This window comes from Stegostoma tigrinum, chromosome 5 (genome assembly GCF_030684315.1).
Source record: "Stegostoma tigrinum isolate sSteTig4 chromosome 5, sSteTig4.hap1, whole genome shotgun sequence".
Lineage (NCBI taxonomy): Eukaryota > Metazoa > Chordata > Chondrichthyes > Orectolobiformes > Stegostomatidae > Stegostoma > Stegostoma tigrinum.
In genome coordinates, this window is record NC_081358.1 from 30,711,354 (window position 1) to 30,736,579 (window position 25,226).

The following is a 25,226-nucleotide window of genomic DNA, read 5'->3' on the forward strand; positions in this document are numbered from 1 at the left end:
ACGATGCCACCCAAAGGTTACAAGAACATAATTCATATTCCACGTGGGAACCCTGCAGCCCAATGGTATCAATGTAGATTTCACAAGCTTCATAATCTCCCCTCCCCCTACCGAATCCCAAAACCATCCCAGCTTGTCCCCTCCCCCTACTGCATCCCAAAACCAGCCCAGCTCGTCCCCGCTTCCCCTAACCGGTTCTTCCTCTCACCTATCCCCTCCTCCCACCTCAAGCTGCACCCCCATTTCCTACATACTAACCTCATCCCGCCCCCCTTGACCTGTCCGTCCTTCCTGGACTGACCTATCTCCTCCCTACCTCCTCACCCACACTCACCTTTACTGACTCCATCCCCGCCTGTTTGACTTGTCTATTTCCTCTCCACCTATCTTCTCCTCTATCCAAATTCGATCCGCCTCCCCCTCTCTCCCTATTTATTTCAGAGCCCCCATGCCCTCCCCCATTTCTGATGAAGGGTCGAGGCCTAAAACATCAGCCTAAGATGCTGCTTGGCCTGCTATGTTCGTCCAGCTCTACACCTTGTTATCTCACAATCTTAACAAAACCAGTTGGATCAAATGCTGCAGATTTGTAGCGGAAGTTTCTTAAGTGCAGAAACCTATTGCCCTTTTTTCTTTAGGATCCTTGTTTCTGATCTTCAGGGATTAATAGAAATTCAAGGTGTCTCCAGAACTCGTGTGCGCCGTTCAACCCCTCCCTACAGCTATGAAGTCTATCATTCTTTAGAAGAGGTATGTAGATAAAACCTCAAGGCTTGTAACTGCATTGCTGTTTGCCCTTTATATGATCACTCTGCCAGTAAACAATGAACTGAACCTTGGGTTTGAGATTCAAGTCCTCAAAAATTCTTTTGCTTGGTCATTTGAAGACTGAACTGATACATTGCGGCAATGATGAATTTTAAATACTGACATGGCGCAATTGATTATGATTGATATTTAAATGTACATTTAGTAGCTTCAGAAGAAACAAAACGTAGCTATGAGCACTTTATAAAAGCATGATGGGATATGTAGCCAATTCTATGGGAACTTAGCCAAGAATGGAAGTTGGCAAAACTTCACAAAGCTGAACAACACACTTGGGATAAGAAACCAGACAGGAGGGAGATATACAGTCACAATGATAACATCACTTCACAGAACACAAAAGTGCTATATAGCCCAGTTTATTGATAAGGGAATATTCTGTAGATGGCAGGATGGTCATTGACAAGGGAATGTTAAAACTTTGTAAAACATTATAAATTATTATGCTGACTGTGTTTCCAGGAGATAGTTTGATGGACTTTGTGCAAAATATGTCTCCGACATATGTTTGAATATAGTCAGTAATAACTGTGCCCAAGACACAAGGTAATTTTTAAACTACCACAACAGTCATCGATGTCTGATCAAGATGAGATTCCCAAGATGTGGAAAATGGCCCACCTTTTCCAGGATCTTGATGTTAATCAATATTGGATTTTGCTGTGGGAATTGGTTGGAAGAGGACTTTCATTTCCAGATGTTTATTGAAAGATCAATTTTCTCAAATTTCTCTGTCCGAGTTGACTGTTGCCTGGTTTTCAGTTTCTGAATCAACACACGCACCAACATCATCTGTATAGTGGAGCTCAGTAATTGATATTTAAGTGACCCTGGTTTTGGATTGATGGTGATGTGAGTGGAGCAGTCTGCTGACAATTTGCTGATTCTGTAAATTGTGGGTAATTTGCCAGAGGTGAGATGCAAAAACTCAGTGAGATTGTACAATATTCAGCACCATTTGAAGGAGTCAGAGTCTATATGCAGCAAGATTAGTGTAACATTCTGGTTTGGGACAATAAGTGGCAAGTAACATTCATGCAATACAAATGCAATGTGAAGACACCTCCAATAAGTAGCAATATAACCACCACCCCTTTGCATTCAAGAACATTACCATTGTTCAGACACCATTATCTACGCTTGAAAGTTACCAATGATCTGAAACTAAACTGAACTGGCGATATGAATACAGTGGTTACAGCAACATTTCAGGGGCTTGGGATTAAGCAGTAAGTAACGCAACACCTGACTGCTCAAAGCCTTGCCACCATCTACAGAGAACAAGTCAGACGTGTAATGGAGTACTCCCCACTTTCCCAATGAGGCAGCTCCAGCAACACTCAAGGCTTAATACCATCTCCGAGATAGTAGCTTGCCACCATACCCACCACCTTCAACATTTACTCTTTCCACCAGCAACACACAGTGACAACAGTGTTTCATATCCACAAGAAGGACTGCAGTAACTCACAAAAGCTTTATCAACAACACTTTCTAAACCTGTAACCGTGACTATCTAGGAGGACAAAGGCATCAGATACATGGAAGCACCGACAAATACCTCTCTTAAGCCACTTGTCATCCTGACTTGGAAATATATAATTGTACCACTACTGTTCCTGAGTCAAAATCCTGCAACTTCCTTCTTAACAGCACTGTGAGTATAGCCCCTCCACACTGAGGGCAGCTGTTTAGGAAGGTGGCTCACCACTGCGTTTTCAAGGGCAATTATGGATTGGCAATGTATGCTGACACAGCTGGTTGCAACCACTCCCTAGAAAGAACCGTTTTGTCAGCAGCTTTTGTCAATGCCTGTTTGTCAGAACCTTCTGTTCTCAGGGACATGGTGAGAACTCAGGTCCCAAATCTGTGTGACCCAGAACAGAAACACTGCTGGCATTATTGTGAACCAGCAAGTCAACTGACCTCTCTCCAGGTTGGAATATCCCTCTGATGTTTGCAGCAACTAGGTTAGGAATCAGAAGGTATCGACGAACAGTGGACCTCCATCTCTGCAATGCATCCAGGAGAGGAAGAAAGATGGATGTTCATCCAGCTTTATATATACAGTCTAACACCATTGTTGCAGACTTCTTGAGTTCTCCGATCAATCTATGACCACTCTGTACTCAAACACTGGATATGTAATTTCAACAGCTGAGATCATGACATGCTTGCGCTGGGCCAGGATTAAGTTTACAGTCTGAATGTATTTGAACATTTGGTTTCTCACCAGAACATGTCATGGAACAGGAATTGATCATTCTGTTAGACCATGACCAGTCTGTATCTCAACTCCATTGACAGTTTTTCTCTGTGTTTCTTGTTACTGACCGAGCACAACTCATCAGTTTCAATATTGAAAATTTCAACTGTCCTTAACCGTTTTGCAGCGAAAGAGTTTGAGGTTTCTGCTAGACTGTCACATATTCTCATCTGCCTAAAAGCATCAATGGGTTAAATTGAAAACGGGCAGCTTTGAAATTCTAATGTAACTCTCTCTCCTGAAGAAAGCTTTCATGCCACAATGAGGATTTTCAGTTGTGGGTGAGCTCATATTATGCAGTGTCTGACAACAATTTGTCATTTGATGTTGTGTAAAGAATAGCACATTGTGTCATCTTTAGTCTTACAAATACGTTTAAAATTCATTTTGGCCTATTTATAGTTACTAATTATCAAATATTTGGGAATGATGCATCAGATTTAAGTGACTTTTGAACCTCAGCTTGTAAATGTGTTCTGCGCACAGTGGCTCAGTGGTTTTGATTCCTGCCTTGAGTGACTGGTCTTTGCGGAGTTTGCACATTCTTCCCATATCTGCATGGGTTTCATCCGGGTGCTCTGGTTTCCTCCCACAGTCCAAACCTGTGCGGGTTAGGTGGATTGGCCGTGGGAAATTGTCTATTGTATCCAGGGATGTGTAAGTTAGGTGGGTTAGTAATGGGAAATGCAGGGTGGGAGAGTGGGTGTGTCAGGGTGACGTTCTTCACAGCTTCCACACTGTGGGGATTCGATGATATTCAATGCAAATTATGAAAATACACTGTTTGAATCTATAGATGGGGAACTACACAGCAGGATCAAGTGCCTGTTTAAAGAATTTTTCATATCCTCACCTTCTCAAACACTGTTGCATAAAATCTGACACATTATTTTGAGATCTATATTTTTAAACATTTTTTTTTCAGATTCAAAACTGGATGCACCAGATGAATCAATCACATTCTCAGCTCCTTTCTCTTTTTTCCATCGGAAAATCCTTTGAAGGACGATCTCTCCTTGTTCTTCAGGTAGCCTACACTGATTGTTGAAAATCGCAATATGAGTCATCGGTCAAATATTTTTGTGTTCACTCTAATTTTTATTTCAGCTTGGCAAGAGATCAAAACATTTAAAGAAAGCTGTATGGATGGACTGTGGCATTCATGCAAGAGAATGGATTGGTCCAGCATTTTGTCAATGGTTTGTCAAGGAAGTAAGTATTCAAACATAACCATTTGGCTACATTTTATCTTTGCAGTGTTGAGTTGATTTGAAACATTTAGTTTTATTTAATGAGTTGATGGAGCTGCAAGGCTGTTATTATTGCAACAACAACTTTTGGTGTAATCATCCATGAAGTAACTGCACAGGGAGAAACAAACTTACTTGATATTTTTATTTTGCACTCATGAGATGTGAACTTCACCATCATTTATTGCCCATCCCTAATTGCCCAGAGGGCAGTTAAGAGTCAACCACAATGCTGGAGTCACATATAGGCCAGGCTGGGTAAGGGTGGCAGTTTTATTCCCTAAACAGAATGAGTGAACCAGATGGGTTTTTCCACCAATTAACAACGGTCATTATTATATTGTTCAATGCAAATTGTTTTGGAATTCAGATTCCGCCACCTGCTGTGGCAGGATTTGAACCCGAGTGCCCAGATCATTACCTGGGTCTCTGAATTAATGATCTAATAATAAAGCCACTTGGCCATCACCTCCCCAATTTTATGGCAAGAACCTTTTCTTCCCGGTGCAGCATGGTCTTGTGTTGGAAAAAGACAGAAAAGATTAAAGTTAACAGTGAAATGGAGTGGAGAAACTTGAGGAAGTAAGGTCTGACCAATCTGCAGGCTCTTGTACCCTATATCCTAGGACTCTAAAAGAGATAACTGCAGAAATAGAGTTGATGTTTTGGCTACGATTTTCCAAAGTTCTGTGGATACCAGAATGGTTCCGGCATGTTGGACATTGGTAAATGTGACAGTGCTATTGAAAAGGTAGGGGAGGGAAAATTGGTAACTACAGTTAGATTGGCACCAGTTACCAGGCAAGCACTGGAATCTAATATTCAGGAAATATTAGCAATGCACTTATAAAATCACAGTATGATCAGGTAAAGTTAACACATTTATACAATATGAAAATTGTGTTTGACAAACTTATTAGACTATAAGACTATAGATACAGGGGCAGGTGTAGGCTATTCAGTCCATTGGGTCTCTTCTGCCATTCAGCAAGAATTTTGGCGATCTGATCATTCTCATCTCTGCTTTCCTGTCTTTTCTCCATTACTATTAATTCCATTACTGATTAAAAGCCTAACTCCGCCTTGAATGTACTTAATGATCCAGCCTCCACAGCCCTCTGTGGTAAAGAATCCCACACATTCACTCTGGTCTGAGGGAAGAAAATCCTCCTCATCTCTGTCTTACTCTCTAGCCCTTGACTCATCTATAAGGGGAAACAAACTTCTAACATTTACCTGCCAAGCCCCCTGAGAATCTTATGTGTGTCAAAAAAGGTCAGAGGACACACGCACACAGAGGATGACATAAACCTAAATACTAGACAAAGCAAACAAGCAAAATCCCTTATATGTACATAGAGAAAGAGAGTGCAAGATTAGACACAGAGAGACTGAGATAGAATTAGTGACCAGAAACTAGACCCAGGGATCCTAGCTATTGAGTTAAGGGGATCCAGAAATAGAAGGACACGTGCACTTTAGTCCCAGTTCATCAAGTCTCCCCTTTGATAAAGATCAAAAACTTTCTCCCTCACACCATCCACATGCTCATTGCCTCTTACACTGATTTTTGATTTGATTTATTATTGTCACATGTACCTGGGTACAGTGAAAAGTTTTGTTTTGCATGCAGTACAGGCAGATCATCATAGAATAGAAGCCCTACAGTGTGGAAACAGGCCATTTGACCCAACAAATCCACACCAACTCTCTGGAAAGCATTCCACCCAGGTGCAATCCCACACCCTGTTTCTAAAACCCTGTGTTTCCCCATGGCTAATCTACCCAGTCTACACGCCCCCGGATACTATGGGCAATTTAACATTATGAATCCACCTCACCTGCACATCCTTGGACTGTGGGAAGAAACCAACGCAGACACAAGGAGAACATGCAAACTCCACACAGTCACCTGAGGCTGGAATTGAACCACGGTCCCTAGCCTTGTGAAGTAGCAGTGCTAACGTCTGAGCTACCATGCAACCCAAACCAAATCATAGTGCGCAGAGTTCATAGGGTGATAGAACAGGGCGAGAAATACAGTGTCATGGCTGCAGAGGAGGTGCGCAGAAAGCAAGCTCAGCATTAAACTTGAAATTTGAGAAATTGTTATGGACAGCCTATGAATGTGAAGAGAAAGTAACTACAGCCTGTAGAAGGTCAGGAGACCAATGGTGTTCCACACCCACCAGAAAGTGGGGGTTTCATGCAGATATTTGAGGAACTCGGTGTCCAATCCTTCCAATGAGTTACAGATTTAAACACAAATATTTGTTCATACGAGAGTCCTGTCATCCCAGGAATAAGTCTGGCAAGGCTTTGTTTCACTCACTCCATGGCAATAATATCTTCTCTGAGATAAGGAAACCAAAGCTACAAACAATATTCCAGGCATGGGCTAACTAAGCTCCTCCACAATTGAAGCACTATATCCGTTCACAAAACCACACACCAAAGTCGTGCTCCCCCTGTGGTCATCAGGCTGAACTGTTTGACTGGTCCCAGAGATAATGGGAACTGCAGATGCTGGAGAATCCAAGATAACAAAGTGTGAAGCTGGATGAACACAGCAGGCCAAGCAGCATCTCAGGAGCACAAAAGCTGACGCACCCTGATGAAGGGTCTAGGCCCGAAACGTCAGCTTTTGTGCTCCTGAGATGCTGCTTGGCCTGCTGTGTTCATCCAGCGTCACACTTTGTTATCTCATGTTTGACTGGTCCCGTCCAGTTTAAGTATCAGAGTACCAATACAGTGAATAGTTACCTTCTGGAGCCCTTGAGGAGCACCTTACCTTCTGTGTTTCAGTACAAACAATGCGAAAGGGCATCGTGGCCATGTTTAGTGACATCTGTAAACTTTGATTTAGCTACTTTTGTCAAAAGTTTGGATCTTCAACTAAATCCCTGTGAAAATAAATTACTCCCTATCACTTAATTATAAATATAACTTTCATTAATCCAACCAAATGGTACAATATTCCCCTTCACCTGATCAAAAATGTAGTGATTTAAACAACTCATATTTATTTCCTTTTTCTTTCTCCTGGAAATAGTCCATATATTCCAGCCCTAGCATTTTTTTCTCTGATAAAGCTATAATAAACATGTTCTGGTGCAACAATATCATTTCAGTAATGGAGCATACCAAGTGATGTACACAACTCTATAACTTACATTTTTAATCAAATACATCATTGGTTTGTTATTCTCACATTACATTTTATAAAACCCAACATATTACTTTTTTTAACAATCTGTATGCACTCACAGTTTAAAGGAATTATGTATGTCTACACTCTTAGGTGTCCAAAGGAAAGTGTGACCGTCTCCTGTCTCCTGCCTCATACTCCTTCTAACTGTTACCCTACCCATCTCCCACCAAACCTCATGGCCTACTGTTCATGCTACTGCATGCAACATCTTTTTTTCAATGATCCTCACCAGACCCATCCCCTAAACTACTAAACCTCCCTGCCTCTGCACTCCCTACTCATTTGCTCGGAATACTTAACACTGCCCTTGACTGTGGAAGGAGCAATCCCTAACTCAGTCCTCTGTTGTTTCCTGACTGACTTCCAGTAATTCCCAGAGTGCAGGACTGACCAATCCTTTCAACTGAGATTGGTTGATGACCTTTACTGACCGTGATAGTCCTCCCAGAATGACCGTGGTCTCCCTGGTCTGGACTGCGGATTTCTCCCCTTAGACTTGCAGGCATAGCCATTTGGTTGACACGCATGCAATGTCGTTGCTGCATGAACTGCTGGCATAAGCGCTAGATGTGACATTGACATAGCATGGTGGCATACATGAAAGAGAGGTGATGACCCAGCAGTCTTATAGCTAGACTATTTATTCCAAAGACCCAGGTAATCCTTTGGGGACCTGGGTTCGAATCCCAGATGATGGGATTAAAATTCAATAGTAAAAAATCATCTGTAATTAAGAGGCTAATTGTAACCATGAAACAGTGTTGACTGTCTCAATCACTAATGTCCTTTAGAGAAGGAAACTCTCTTGCCCTTACCTGGTCTGATCTACATGCGACTCCAGACTCACAGGAATGTGGTTGATTCTCATCTGCTGTCTGGGCATTGAAGAGATGGGTAATAAATGCTGACAGTGCCAGCAACACCTACATCCTATGCATAAAAGAAGATATCTGACCACTTCACCATTCACTAAATGACACTGAGGAAGCAAGCTAAGAGTCCTGAGAGCCCTGGCACTTTGATCCAGTACGTGTGATGTGTTCCTACCCCTTTGTGCAATGAGGCCTGGCTGTAGTATTTCAATGTAAAGTGCTGGTCAGCTGCAAAGTGCAGGACTGAAGAGCCAAACTAGATTAGAATTTATTCGAAGGTGTCTTGTGAAGGTGAGGTCCGGCTCATGCTTTGCTGATGCCAAGCTCCAGGGACAGAGGTTGCAGGTGGTCGCTGCCTATTGAGCATGCCCTGAGGTGTTGAGGAATAATACTCAGGATGGAGATACAGAGAAGATGCTGGTGAACTGCAGGTTGCTGCACCAACTTTCATGTCAGGAATTGGCCCATCCATACCTCATGCTTACACACCTTGAACTGCATCTTCAACCTGTCGACCTATCCCTGCCTTCTGGTGCTATATTTGAGTCCTCATCACTTCAACCCCATTTTTCTCCCTGTCTAGGCAGAATTTTGTGGAGGTCTTAGGAATGGAAAGCAAGCTGGGCAAAGGAACTGAATTGTTCAAGAAGACAGAATTCAGAATTTTATTTATTCATGGAATTTGGGCATCAATGACAAGGTCAGGCCAACCCTAATTGCATAGAGGTCAGTTAAGATAAACCCACATTGCTGTGGGTTTGGAGTGACATGTAAGTAAGGATGGCAGTTTCGTTCCCTAAAGGACATTAGTGAGCCAGATTGGCAGCACGGTGGTGCAGAGGGTGGCACAGTTCAGTGGGCAGCAAGTTGTCTCTGTGGTTAGCATTGCTGCCTCACAGTGCTAGGGACCCAGGTTCAATTTCACCCTCAAGCAACTGTCTGTGTGGAGTTTGCTGGTTCTCTCCGTATCTCCGTGCTCTGGTTTCTTCTCACAATCCAAACATGTGTGGGTTAGGTGGATTTTCCATGTTAAATTGCACATTGTGTGCAGGTAAGATGGATTAACTAAAGGAAGCGTAGGGTTACAGAGAAAGGGTAAGGGTTTGGCTCTGGACGGGATGCTCTTCAGCGGGTCAGTGTGGATTTGAGGGGCTGAATGGCCTGCTTCCACACTGTAGGGATTCTATGGTTCTAGATGGGATTTTACAACAATCAGTACTCACTCCCCTTTGCTATCCTCATCTCTTAGAGTTCAAAGTGATTTTGTTTAAATTCCTGATTCAAGATACTTCTGAGGTAAAAAAATTCTGGCTCAGTGAAATCAACAAAGAAGACCTAAATTATGTTCAAGATAACACTATTTCATTTTAGAAAACCCTGGCATACTACTTGATAAAATTGCCCAATGACGTCCTGACTGCAAAAAAAAACCCATCCATCCCACCTGGGACCACTCCTGGGTCTACTCTCAGTTAGCAGAAAATAATGGAAGGTATTGTCAACAATTTTGACAAAGGATAATAACCTGCTCATTAATACTCAATGTGGGTTGCACAGTAGACACTTGGCTGCAAACTTCCAGACAGCATTGGCCCAAACTTACATCGAAGAGTCAAATTCAAGAGATGTGTTACAAGTGGCTGCGTTGGGAATTCGGATAGCATTAGAGCAGGTGTGACATCAATGAGCTTGAAAAGTGAATTCAGACATCTACATTGGATCAATTTTTTACAAAGTCCTTCAGAACTCTAGTTCACAAAGTTATTAAATGTGAAGCATCTTCATAATGCAGCATTCAGGTTTCGGTTGTTAAGACGCAAGTAACTATTGTACCACACAAGGGTCAAGGCAATAGCCATCGAGAGTCTAAGCTTCTTCAATTGCATCGAATCCCCGACTAACAAAATCCTCAATGTTACCATTAGCCAGAAACTAGTGGACCAGCTATATGAGAGATAATGGGAACTGCAGATGCTGGAGATTCCAAGATAATAAAATGTGAGGCTGGATGAACACAGCAGGCCAAGCAGCATCTCAGGAGCACAAAAGCTGACGTTTCGGGCCTAGACCCTTCATCAGAGACCAGCTATATGGATGCCTTATTTACAAGAACAGGTCATAGGCTGGGAATTCTCAATAATTCGTCATCTAATTCCTCAAAGCCTGCCCACCATCTATAGAAACTAAAACAAAAGTTGCCATAAAAGTTCAGCAGGTCTGGCAGCACCTGTGAAGAGAAATCAGAGTTATCATTTTGGGGCTAGTGACCGTTCCTCAGAACTAATAGTAGTTAGAAAAATGTTGGTTTATTTGCAGAAGGTAGGGTGGTAGGAGGAGTAAGGAGTATACAATAGGTGGGGTTAGAGACCAAAGAGAGAGAAGAACAGTTGGACAGACAAAGGAGTAGTTAATGATCTGGCTAAGAGGGTGAATAGCTGTTAATGGAGACTGTTAGTGGCTAACAATAGGTAGTGTGTAATAGCAGCCTATGTGACAATAAGGCCTGGTGTGTTGTTTAGGGGTCTAGGAAATGGGACAGTTCAGGCCCTAAAATTATTGAACTCAGTATTGAGCCTGGAGGGCTGCAGTGTCCCCAATTGGAAAATGAGCTGTTGTTCTTCCAATTTGCACTGAGCTTCACTGGAACAGTGCAGCAAGCCAGAGACACAGATGTCAGCAGAGATGCCCTGGGTGGCTCAGTGGTTAGCATTGCTGCCTCACAACACCAGGGACCCAGGTTTGATTCCAGCCTCAGGCAACTGTCTGCGTCGAGTTTGCACATCCTCCCCGTGACTGCGTGGGATTCCTCTGGCTACTCCAGTTTCCTCCCACAGTCCAAAGATGTGCAGGTTAGGTGGATTGGTCATGCTAAATTGCCCATAGTGTTCAGGGAGGTGTAGATTAGGTGAGTTATAGGAGGATGGCTCTGGGTGGAATGCTCTGAGGTTCAGTGTGGACTTGTTGGGCCGAAGGGCCTGTTTCCACACTGTAGGGATTCTAGCCATCTACAGAGCTCAATTCAGTAGTGCAGTAAAATACTGTCCACATGACGAGATGGGTGCAGCTCCGATAAGATGCAAGAAGCTCAACACAATCCAGGTCAAATCTGTCTGCTTGATTGGCACCCCATTGATCTACCAACTTCAACATTCAGCCCCTTCACCACTGACCTGTTGTGGAAGTCTGTACCACAGACAAGATGTACGGCAGTTACTCACTAAGAGTCCACCAACTAAACCCACAACCTCTAACATTTTGGAAGACAACGGCACCAGATGCATTGGAATATCCCCATGACCAAGTACCCCTGCAAGCCGCACACTATCCTGACTTAGAACTAAATTGCCATTCGTTTACTGTCACTCAGTCCAAATCCAGTAAATCCCTTCCAAATATCAAATTAGGGTAAGAATAGGAGAAGTCAGTCAGATGCTCTCTTTATACGTTGTTATATATTGTCTCATGGGTGTCATTAATTAGAATACTTATACTTTCAAACTGATGTAATTAGAGACTACCGATTTCAAAACTTAACTTGTGCTAATTTTTTAAAAATAATCTTGACTTCGAAGCAAAATAAATCCCACAAACCGTGAGGCCAATAACAGATGTTTTACTTTTCATCAGACAATAGATCAGATTGAGCCTATCAGGTCAAGCTGAGCAGAATTCTTAGGCCATGCAAGTAGTGTTCCCCAAGTGTAATTAAAGTTTTCTGATTTTATTAATGGAAATTATTTAATTATGCTGATGTTATAGAGTGGTTGCCTCAAACCTGACTGATAAGCCTGCAGTCTATCCACAAGAGTTAATTAGTTAACTATGTTTTCCCAAACATGCTACTATACAGTTCAATGATATAAAAAAAATGTAGTTCTAAATCCAAAATACCCATACGCAAAGCAGATCTTTCTGTGATCATTTTTATAAACATGCTCATCATTTACAGTGTACACGTACAGTTGAGACATTCAAGAGGGCACTGGATGATCATTTGGAGAGGAAATACTTTGCTACGATGTGGGTAGAAAGCAACACTAGATGATGATGGCGACTGTTGAAGAGCTGGGACTGGCATAATGGGTGGAATGGCCTGATTATGCACCGTGACAATTCTGTGATTCTGAGTTACAACATACGTTGGAGTTTAGGAAAAGCATTGGCGTAGATTAATTTGTGCTTCTTTTCTGTGTAAGGCTTTGCAAACATACCATAGTGATCTTTCGATGCGACGACTTCTGAAACAACTGCATTTCTACATCATGCCTGTGTTCAATGTAGATGGATACCATTATAGCTGGACAACTGTAAGTGAATCATGTTTAAAGCAAAGGCCAATTCTAATTCTAGATTTTGTTTCTGGACTTTTTAAGTAAAAAGCTTGAACTCATGCAGGTCTATAGCTTAATTCATTAACAAAAATGTTTGAAGAAAAGGGAATCTTTTATTTTTAATCATATATAACAAAAATAAAGCAGTGTAGGAAGTATAACATGATGACATTCCTTTATATAGTCCATTGACCTATTGTTTTATCTGTCATTACAATAAAGTTGGAGAAGCTCTTCAGAAAATTCAACTCTTATTGTATTTTGAAACATGAACAATCTTTGCATCATGTTTAGGATCGTTTCTGGAGAAAGACACGTTCCAACAGTACCAACTTCAATTGCCACGGAGTTGATGCCAATCGTAATTGGAAGGTCAAATGGTCTGGTAAGTTCAAATGTGGGATACCATTCAGCTAACTTCTGTATTTTTAATAAAAGTTTTGAGAAAAGAATTGTACTATTTGGTATGACATACTAATTCAGGCAGGTGTAGATCATTGGCCTATTTGATCTACATACACATTTCCCACAGAATATCCAGACCTGTTTGTTTAGGGATTATATATCCTAAAAGTAAGGTCACCATAGTCCTATTGCACCATGTGGCTGCTCTGTCATTAGAGAAAGAGAGATGACTGGTGGTGACCTGACCTTGGGGGTCACAACACCTCAGGCAAGGGAAGAGGTTGAGAAAGTGAGTCCTTTACGGTAGCCTCAGGAGTGGGAATGAACTCAGTGTTGGCATCACTCTGCATTGCAAACCACCTATCCAGCCAACTAAACTAACTGACCCTCTCAGGATTGTATAAGAAGGACAAAACAAAAACTGACCATTTGAACCAAACTGTCCAGATCCCATGTTTATGTTCCACTTGAACTCCTCCCATCTTTCATCGTCTCTATCTGTCATTAATGTTGTCTGTTCCTTCTCCTTAATTCACTTGTCTACTTTCCCTTTAAATGCATCCATATTGTTAGCTTCATTTGTTCTCAAGCTCCAAAATTTAAAACAATTTGGAAAGGTACGTTTCTTGTGTCTCTCCAAGTGGATTTCTTGCTAACATTCTCTAGTTATGCTCTTCCCCACATAAAGAAACATTTTCTCTGTGAGTCGTTTAAAATGTTAAATGTCTGTTTTTGCTGGGTCTGTTTTTGTTATGTCAGCAACACAATAATTTTACTGCCAATACTTTTATTTCACTATGATATGGATGACACTATGATAATGATCAGTTTAAAAATTATTTTTTGTATGTGCTGTGGATTGAGGTATAAATGTTGGACAGGACACTAGCGATAGCTCCACAGCGCTTCTCGAAATAAAGCCACGGGCTCTGATACAGACAATACATTAATACAATACAGTACAATATAAAACAGCACAGGAACAGGCCCTTCGGTCCACAAAGCCTGCACCGATGCCTACTTCTTATTTAGACCTGCTACTTATCGCCCACATGCAGTAACTATCCCTCTATTCGCCTACCATTCATGTGTCAAACAAGATACACCTTAAACATTGCTAATGCGACTGCTTCCACGACCTGCACTGGCAATATGTTCCAGGCACCCACCACCTTCTGGATGAAAAGCTTTTCCTGCACTTTTCCCTTAAGCTCTCCCCCTCTCACCTTGAACCTATGCCCTCTTGTGGGTGACCTTCCCACCCTCGGAAAAAGCCTCTGACTATCCACCCTAACTATGCCTCTCAGAATATTTTAGGCCTCTATCAGGTCACCCTCTGCCTCTGTCTTTCTAGTGAAAACAATCCCAGTTTATCCAACCTGTCCTCATTATGGAAACCCTCCACTCAACATCCTATTGGAACTCCAGTGTGAAGCTGGAGGAACACAACAGGCCAGGCAGCATCAGAAGGAGCAGGAAAGTTAACATTTCTAAAGAAGGGCCCCGAGCCGAAACGTCAACTTTCCTCTGATGCTGCCTGGCCTGCTGTGTTCCTCTAGCTCCACACTATGTTATTCCTGACTCCAGCATCTGCAGTTTTTATTTTCTTTGAGTGAGTTATATCCTACTGGAAGAGTCAGCTAAGGTCTAGGTCTTAATCCAAAAGACAGCCATGCTTCAGTTATAACAGTAACCCCTCAGTCTTCTTTTTTCCAAGTGAAAAGAGGACAAACTTGTTAAATCTTACCCTAGTATGTTATAGCAGTCTGCTTGTGGCAATATTCATCCAAGCCCTCTCTGTACCCTCTACAGTAACTCGGTATCTTTTCATAAATGCTGACCGGAGCTTCATACAGTACTGTGTTTAGTTTGCCCAGGCTTGGTACTGGTTTAGCATAACTATCCTACTTTTTAATTCTAAACCTGCTGACATAAAGCTGACATTTAAAGGCAGGATAAGATTCATGTATTTTCATCCACTTCCTAGTTAATGGGCAGAAAGGCCTTAGGTACCAGGTCAGAGGCCAGCGTTATAGGGTGAGGAACTTGGAGGAGGAAGAATCAAATTTTGGATGTATGTTGGTTGTGGGGAAGAGATTATGGAGTCAGATTAGAATTTAGAATCGGGGAAGGGTTGAGGTCACAGCTGGTGGTGGCAGAAAAGGAATCAAGGGATCAGATAGACCGGAGTGAGTTGGAGTGGAGGTTTATGTGGACGATTGGAAAGTCAAATGGTGAGAAATTGGAGCATGGGGGACATCTTTGTTTTGAGATGGGATCATAATGGTGGATCAGCAACAGGGGAAGTAGATTAGCTTGATGGGCCAAACGGCAGTGATGATGCTACTTCTTGCCTATAAGCAATACTGGGGAGCTAGTTCCCTCCTGACGGATTCAGTCCTCTCCTCTGTTCACCCATTGGAATCCAGGTGATTCATGTTAAATTTAAAATAGAGGAAAAAACTGAAGCATGCAGCCATATTAAGTTATTTAAATGTGCACTGATCTCTACATCACCGAGGCCAGGCGCCAGCTCTCTGGCACCTCCTCCTACCTCCCCCTTAATCATGATCCCACCTCTGACCACCAAAACTGCATCTCCCAGACCATCCACAACCTCATCACCTCAGGTGACCTTCCACCCACAGCCTCCAACCTCATCGTTCCCCAACACCGCACCACCGTTTCTGTCTCCTTCCCAAATCCCCCAACCCGACTGCCCTGGTCGACCCATTGTCTCCACCTGCTCCTGCCCCACTGAACTTATCACCACTTATCTCGGCTCCATTTTCTCCCCCTTGGTCCAGGAACTCCCCACCTATGTTGGTGACACCACCCATGCCCTCCACCCCCTCCCAAACTTCCGATTCCCTGGTCCTGAACACCTCTTCTTCACCATGGATGTCCAGTCCCTATACACTTGCATTCAGATGGCCTAAAGGCCTTCCGCTTCTTCCTGTCCCTCAGGCCCGACCAGTCCCCCTCCACTGACACCCTTATCCACTTAGCCGAACTTGTCCTCACCCTTAACAACCTCTCCTTCAATTCCTCCCACTTCCTGCAGACATAGGGGATGGCCATGGGTACCCGCATGGGCCCAAGCTATGCCTGCCTCTTTGTATATTACGTGGAACAATCCCTCTTCTGCACCCACACTGGCCCTAAACCCCACCTCTTCCTCTGTTCCATTGATGACTGTATCAGCGCTGCCTCGTTCTCCCACGAGGAGCTCGAACAGTTTGTGCACATCACCAACACCTTCCACCCCACCTTAAGTTCACCTGGACCATCTCTAATACCTCCCTCTCCTTCCTGGACCTCTCTGTTTCCATCTCTGCCAACCACCTGGAAACTGATATCTATGTCAAGCCTCCCGACTCCCACAGCTACCTAGACTACACCTCCTCCCACCCACCTTCCTGCAAAAATGCTAACCCTATTCCCAATTCCTTCACCTCCCCCACATCTGCTTCCGAGATGAGGCATTCCACTCCCAGACATCCCAGATGTCCTCGTTTTTCAAGGACCGCAACTCTGATCAGAGGATTAGATAGGGTGGACAGTGAGAGTCTTTTTCCGAGGATGATGACTTCAGCTTGTACAAGGGGGCATAGCTACAAATTGAGGGGTGATAGATTTAAGACAGATGTCAGAGGCAGGTTCTTTGCTCAGAGAGTGGTAAGGGCGTGGAACGCCCTGCCTGCCAATGTAGTTAACTCAGCCACATTAGGGGCATTTAAACAGTCCTTGGATAAGCATATGGATGATGATGGGATAGTGTAGGGGGAGGGGCTTTGGTTAGTTCACAGATCGATGCAACATTGAGGGCCGAAGGGCCTATTCTGCGCTATATTGTTCTACGTTCTATGTTCCTCCCCTCAGTGATCGAAAATGCCCTCGACTGTCCCTCTCGCATTTCCCGCAACTCATCCTGCACACCCCTTCCCGCAATAACAACCAAACCAGAATTCCCCTTGTCCTCATGTACTACCCCACCAACCTCCGGATTCAATGCATCATCCTCCACCACTTACAACACCTACAATCTGAACACACTGCCAAAGACATTATTCCCCCCTCCCCCCCCCCCACCCTTATCTGCTTTCCGGAGGGACCACTCTCTCCGTGACTCCCTTGTCCACTCCACTCTGCCCTCCAGCCCCACTACCTCCGGCCCTTTTCCTTGCAGCCGCAGGAAGTGCTACACCTGCCCCCACACTTCCCCCCTCAGCCCCATTCGAGGCCCCAAGAAAACCTTCCACATCAAACAGGCGTCCACCTGCACATCTGCTAATGTGGTATACTGTATCCGCTGCTCCCGTTGTGGCCTCCTCAAAATTGGGGAAACCAAGCGGAGGCTTGGAAACAGCTTTGTGGAGCACATACGCTCAGTTCGCGACAAACAACTGCACCTCCCAGTCGCGAACCACTTCAACTCCCCCTCCTACTCCTTGGCTGACATGTCCATCCTGGGCCTCCTCTAGTGCCACAACGATGCCACCCGAAGGCTGCACGAACAGCACCTCATATTTCGCTTGGAACCCAGCAGCGCAATGGTCTCAGTGTGGACTTCAAAAGCTTCAAAATTTCCTTCACCCGACCTCATCCCAAAACCAGCCCAGCTTGTCCCTGCCTCCTTGACCTGCCCATCTTCTCTCCCACCTATCCGTTCCTCCCACTTCACTGACTAATCCCAACCCCACCTTTTACCTACCAGCCTCACCTCCGCCTCCTTGACCTGACGGTCTTCCCTTGACTGACCACCCCGTCACCCTAACTCCCCACCTACACTCAACTTTACTGGCTCCATCCCCGCCTTCTTGACCTGTCCATCTCCTCTCCACCTGTCTGCTCCTTTATTCACCTTCCATCCATCTCCTCACCTCTCTATTTATTTCAGAGACCCCTACAGCTCCCCCAATTCTGAAGAAGGGCCCAGACCCAAACCATCAGCTTTCCTGCTCCTCTGATGCTGCCTGGCCTGCCGTGTTCATCCAGCTCTACACCTCGTTCTCTCAGATCCTCCAGCATCGGCAGTTCCTACTATGTCCTAGGAGCAGAATGTCTGACCCCCTTCATCCCTCCTTTTATAACATCTGAAAAGTGTGAGAACATTTTACTGGTTTGAGACTTTTAACATTTTCATATGTCACCTGAACCAACCTTACCTTGTGGGTCTTCCTAAACAGCACAATGCCTTCTTTTATGTGCTAGTTCTGCTATTTATATGCCTAAAGAAGACTTTGAGATTTCCCTATATGTTAGATGCCAATCTTTTTATCATTGTATTTACTTATTCACCACGACTGTGAACCTTCTGCATGGTTAGTTCCTATTTGCATTTTCTAACTGGCACTTGTCATCAATACACTTTATCATCTTTAGTTTAGTCTCAAATAGCTGACAATCTCCTTTGTCAGCGAGAGAGCTCTGGACTTGTTTTGTCTACCTATTCCTCCAAAGGGGAAGTTCAGGCATGATTGCATCATGAATGTGAATAACAATTAGTAACATTTGAAAGGCATTCCTTCATCGTCCATATTGACTTGTGAATGTTCTCCAACTCTATATGTTTGATCATATTGACCCATGAACATAAAATACTCACAACCACTTTATCCAAATGCCCTTTCTTTTGAACATCAGGATTAACACACTAATTGAACAAACCGGAAATTCTGTGTACGTGTATCTAAGCCAATTCTTTTACTTTTTTATTTAAAGCAATGGCAGCATAAAATCAGCATCCCTCCCAAACTATGTTGAAGAATATTAATAAAGTCCTGTCAAATACTTTTGGATGAATTTTGACAAGACACGTGGGACATGAACTAACTTATAATTTAATTTTAAATATTTCCCTTCTGATATCGAAAGTAAACGGCATAAGACCAAATGTAGAATTCAAGGAGAAAATAAGAGAGGTTAAAAATAACGCAGTGACTAAATACACAATAAAAAACTCCAAAGTAAATTGAATTAGAGTATTGCTTACAGTCATAGAGGTTTACAACTCGGAAACAGGCCCTTCAGCCCAACTTGCTCCTGCCACCCAGTTTTCACAATTAATCTCCTCTCATTTGCCCGCATCTGGTCCACATCTCTCTGTACCTACATCCCATCCACATACCTGTCCAAATGTTTCTTAAATGACAAAATTTGTTTTGTTATTTTTGCAATAGTTGCTGATAATTTTGGTAAGAATTACTTGTTAACCTCACATTCAATGAATTGTGAACACATCAGAATCATTTTCTTTCAGCACAGACAACATTACACGACATGCAACAAGCTGGCCATTGTATCTGCAATGAAACCACCAGCAAAAATGTAACCCAGTATATAAAAATGCAATAAAATGTCTCTCAGAAACATATTTAAACATTAAAAAGATCAACAAATATGTAGGATAATAGAATATGTTGATGATGATGTTACTCTGACATCAACAGAACAGCAGCAGAGTAGAAAAGCATGTAAAAGAGCAGAACTTGGATTCAGTCAGTAATCTGGGTGGCACGGTGACTCAGTGGCTGGCACTGCTGCCTCACAGCATCAGGGACCCGAGTTTGATTCCACCCTCAGACGACTGTGTAGTGTTTGCACAACCTTCCTGTGTCAGCATGGATTTCCCCTGGGTGCTGCAGTTTCCTCCACAGTCCAAAGATGTGCAGACTAGGTGGATTGGCATGTTAAATCACCCATAGTGTCCAGGGATGTGCAGGTTAGGTGGATTATCTAACTGATAAGTCAGGAAAAGGCAGGGTTATGGGGCTAGGGTGCGTAGAGATTCTCTTTGGAGGATTGGTGTGGACTGAATGGGTCAAATGGCTAGCTTCCCCACTGTAGGAATTCTATGATGATTCTATGAATCTATAAGTCTAGAAACATAAGTAAAGGGCACTACAGTACTGAAAAGAATGAGGGAACCATATTCTAGGATAAGGACATACTAGAGATACCAGAGACCAAAAAGATTGATAAAACTAAAGAAAGGAAACAGCTTCTAAAGATGCATGAGGAGACACCCAGCACACCAAGATACAAAGAAATAGTGTCAAAGTGTGGTAGCTTCAGTGCTTGTGTAAAGGATTAGACAAAGGATTAGATTCCCTACGGTGTTGGAAACAGGCCCTTTGGCCCAACAAGTCCACACTGCCCCTTGAAGCATCCCACCCAGACCCATCCCTCTATGCCCCACACACCCCTGAACACTACAGGCAATTTAGCATAGCTGACCCACCTAGACTGCACATCTTTGGCCTGTGAGAGGAAACCGGAGCACCCGGAGGAAACCCGCACAGGGAGAATGTGCAAACTCCACAAAAGCAGATTAAACCTGAAGCAATAATAAAATGTGAGGCTGGATGAACACAGCAGGCCCAGCAGCATCTCAGGAGCATAAAAGCTGATGTTTCAGACCTAGACCCTTCTTTTTTGTGCTCCTGAGATGCTGCTGGGCCTGCTGTGTTCATCCAGCCTCACATTTTATTATTTTATTGTCTTAGATTCTCCAGCATCTGCAGTTCCCATTATCACCGATACAATTTAAACTTGAAGCATTGAGTGAATTTTCTTTTCAATTTTTGATTTAGGTTTCTGGTATCGATGGGTCTCTATACTTCAAACACCATGAAACTGATTTCTAGGTGTTAATATCATCTGCAAGGTTCAAGTAATATTGTTTATTTAATATTGTCTTTTGGTTCATTGCATCACCGCTATTCCTCAATAAGTTTAATGATTTTAATCACTTCTAGGCCTTGCTTTTTCTCCAGCTTTTATTCAAAAATTTTTCCCTAATTCATTAGGTGAAGGTGCTTCATTACATCCTTGTGCTGATACATACTGTGGACCTGTACCAGAATCTGAGCCAGAAGTAAAGGCTGTTGCAAGATTTCTTCGTAAACACAAGAAACAAATTCAAGCATACATTTCATTCCATGCATATTCACAAATGTTACTATACCCATATTCCTATAAGGATGCAATCATTCCCAATTTCAAGTGTGTGGTAAGTAGAATTAACCTGAATAAGTGATTTCAATTTATTAACTCTAAGTGTTGTCAGATAGTGTCAGTTTCTGTTCAGCTATGAGCAACATGATTATGTAATTGCTCCTGAGAGACTTGAATGCAATGATTTGGCAGAAACGTATGTTGATATATTTGTTGGTTACTTATTAAGCAATGATTAATGGCCATGACGCAAATTCACACAGTAGTTATTTGATTTGTATGTTGTTAATTTCACAGAGTTGAAACTGCTGTAAAAGCAATGAAAGGAGAAAATAATAGTCTAGTACTAAGCAAAACTTGATAGTTTGTCAAACTAGTGTTTGAGGAGTCTTTCAGTGAAGATTGCGTAGGTTTGGAACTATCATTTGTGCTAAATATATTTTTGGAAGAGAGGGAGTATGGACAGTAGGATGTCACAGTCCAGAAATTCCAAAGCAGAAATTCAAGATTGTCACTATCCATTACACCTCATATGTTGCTGGTGAGGTCCTGGTGCTCTATTTGAAGAGAAACCTCTCAAAAGGTATATGAATTCAGACCTGAATCCAGTAATGTGATTCTGACATTGTCAAAGACCAGTGACTACAATATAATTTTTTTTTACATTAGTGGCTGCTTCAAGATGTTACCAGCTGTCTGGTGTGACAAACCAGGCATGGACATAAACCCTTCACCTACATATTTTGCCCATAGGCAGAGGAACAAGGAGCGATTAGCTTAGGGTTTTGATAGAGCTGAGTATCAACAGCATATGGGACTAATCCAATGCTTCCACACAATATAATTTGCAAATTGTGAAGTGGTAAGTTTGGGGATAAAGCCTTGTATTGTAGCAATGTAGAATTTGTAATACTGAACCACAAACTCTGTTCAGTACTACCCCTGAATGTTATGAAATAAAGCTTTGAGCTACGTGATGCCATAGTACCTCATTCACTAAGATTCATTAAGATGTTACAAAAACGAAGTTGCTGGAAAAGCTCAGAATTTGAGGAAAGATCACTGGACTCAAAACATTAATTCTGTATTCTCCTTCACAGTTGCTGCCAGACCTGCTGAGCTTTTCCAGCAATTTTGTTTTCGTTCTTGATTTACAGCGTCCGCTGTTCTTTTGGTTTTTATTTTGTTCATTAAGATGTTACATGCCATTCATTTCTGCTCTGGCCTGCTAATGATTCCATTCCACACAACATGATTGATCTCTAATGTTTTCTGAATGACCCATCAGAGGGCTCCATTGTAAACATGGGATTGGTGTTCACATGTGGTAAACTGTCCCACAGATTAGTAAAAAAAAATTGCATGATAATACTCCCTGGATCGTTATCTAACAGCAAACCTTCATCACAATTCTTAGGTTGGCTTGAACTCATTGACATAATGGACTCTCCAGAGGGAGCACTGTATTATACTTGGCATGGGAGATAATGGGAACTACAGAAGCTGGAGAATCTGAGATAACAAAGTGGGGAGCTGGATGAACACAGCAGGCCAAGCAGCATTTTAGGAGCATAAAAGCTGACATTTTGGGCCTAAATGAAGGGTCTAGGCCTGAAACATCAGCTTTTCTGCTCGTGAGATGCTGCTTGGCCTGCAGTGTTCATCCAGCTCCACACTTTGTTATCTTGGATTCTCCAGCATCTGCAGTTCCCATTATCACTTATACTTGGTATGGTGTAGCTTTGGCATTTTCGCATTGACAGTGGCCTTAATGGCTTCAGGTTGAACATAGCTAAGGCAATATCTTGCTGATGACCAGACACTTCTGTTCCTTGTGTTTCTGACTCATTAGAACCATTTCATGTTCAAAACTAAAATTGCACCTGAATTTTGCAGAGAAATAGACCATTTGTTCCTGTAGCCTGTTGCTTATGTTTCTGTTCCACACTGGCCACTTCTCATCTTACTTCTTCATGTCCCATAATGAAATCTTTTTATTCTTTTTTCCTCTATGTACTTACCCAGCTTTTTCTTAAATACATTTGTGCTATCCAATCATTGCCATTCCCCATCCCTGACTCTTTGCTTTCCTCAGTGTGTTTTTGTCAAATTTTGACTTCTAAGATCCTGGACTTTTCATGGCATCAGAATAATGTTTCTCCTCTGGATTTCACCCTAAAACACAACTACTTTGTCTTTTTTCTGTTGCTTATATTTTAATGTAACTTTCCACCACCACTTCAGCTCTCTGCTCAACTTGTTATGGTTTTTCAGCTTCAGCTGCAGTAACATTCTACAAAATGATTTAGTTTCTTGGACTAAAATGCATCTTTATGTCACCTCCCCACTTTATAGTGATCTTGAACTGCACCATTAGTATTTACTGTCCTGTGACCAATTCTGTATACCTCCTGAACTGCTATTTCCACAGGTATATCTTCATTAGTACATCCTCCAATAACTGACCATCTAAATATCTTCTGTACTTGAGTCTTACGTTAAACCAGTCTCTAAATCTGTGTAAAAATTCATCAATATCAATTCTATCTGAATGACATCCATTTTGTCTCATTATAGCGCATCCAACTTTAGCATTTGACATCCTCCTAGTGTCTCCCTCCCCTTTATTTACCACCAGGATAAATTCATCCCAATAATTATTATATTACCAAGTGCAGGTAACCTGAGTCTCCTTTGTTTTATGAAGAAAGGTCTCGACCCAAAACGTCAACAATTTTATGAACAAGGGTCTCGACCCGAAATGTCAACTTTCCTGCTCCTCTGATGCTGCTTGGCCTGCTGTGTTCATCCAGCTTCACACCATGTTATCTCAGTTTTCTTTGGGAGTACATTTTATCTGTCAATCCAGACAATAGACCATATCCTTTAGTTCTGCCTTTTTTTTTCTGTTTTTTTGCTTACTACGTTGCTGTTCATCCCTCCTGGACAATGTTTCCTTTTTCTGTGGCACCTTACATTCTCCCCAGTTGCTAACTGTACTTTGTCATATTTTCATACCTCTTGATCTTTCTGCTGTCCTGCCACTGATCTAAACTACCTCTTGCTAAGCCTATAGCTTCCTTCCCCTGCTTTCCATTGAAGTGATTACCACGGCACTCATTACTGTTTCTTTAGCAACCACAGCCTCAACCACCCTATTCTGCTCCCTTGCTCTCCTTCACATTCTGGCCAGGGCAATGCTGTGTTCTGCATCAGCTGATCTTCACTCAGCCAACTTGTTCTCACCAGCGTGAACCCTGTGGCCTCCACCAGCTGATGAGCTATCACTGCCCTTCTCTGTCTCTGCCTGCAGAAAGTGCATTCATTTGAGAACAAGACTGTTTCAATCCTTAAATAATAAAATGTGAGGCTGGATGAACACAGCAGGCCCAGCAGCACCTCAGGAGCACAAAAGCTGACGTTTCGGGCCTAGACCCTTCATCACAGAGGGGGATGGGGAGAGGGTTCTGGAATAAATAGGGAGAGAGGGGGAGGCGGACCGAAGATGGAGAGAAAAGAAGATAGGTGGAGAGGAGAGTATAGGTGGGGAGGTAGGGAGGGGATAGGTCAGTCCAGGGAAGATGGACAGGTCAAAGAGGTGGGATGATGTTAGTAGGTAGGAGATGGAGGTGCGGCTTGGGGTGGGAGAAAGGGATGGGTGAGAGGAAGAACAGGTTAGGGAGGCAGAGACAGGTTGGACTGGTTTTGGGATGCAGTGGGTGGAGGGGAAGAGCTGGACTGGTTTTGTGGTGCAGGTGGGGGGAGGGGACGAACTGGGCTGGTTTTGGGATGCGGTGGGGGAAGGGGAGATTTTGAAACTGGTGAAGTCCACATTGATACCATTGGGCTGCAGGGTTCCCAAGCGGAATATGAGTTGCTGTTCCTGCAACCTTCGGATGGCATCATTGTGGCACTGCAGGAGGCCCATGATGGACATGTCATCTAAAGAGTGGGAGGGAGAGTGGAAATGGTTTGCGACTGGGAGGTGCAGGTGTTTATTGCGAACCCAGTGGAGGTGTTCTGCAAAGCAGTCCCCAAGCCTCCGCTTGGTTTCCCCAATGTAGAGGAAGCCACACCGGGTACAGTGGATGCAGTATACCACAT

General features: G+C 43.0%; 1 protein-coding gene across 3 annotated transcripts in view; it reads left to right on the top strand.

Moving 5' to 3' along the window:
* The window catches only part of cpa6 (carboxypeptidase A6), a 75,433-nt gene that overhangs the window by 32,290 nt on the left and 17,917 nt on the right, over positions 1–25,226 (top strand). For 2 of the 3 annotated variants that reach the window (XM_048529645.2, XM_048529646.2), the window contains exons 4-9: positions 639–750; positions 4,020–4,121; positions 4,202–4,306; positions 12,624–12,734; positions 13,053–13,143; positions 20,975–21,177. In XM_048529645.2, coding sequence (XP_048385602.1) covers positions 639–750; positions 4,020–4,121; positions 4,202–4,306; positions 12,624–12,734; positions 13,053–13,143; positions 20,975–21,177 — 724 coding nt within the window. The remainder of the gene's footprint in view (positions 1–638; positions 751–4,019; positions 4,122–4,201; positions 4,307–12,623; positions 12,735–13,052; positions 13,144–20,974; positions 21,178–25,226) is intronic. The other variant, XR_007247415.2, reaches the window with a different exon arrangement.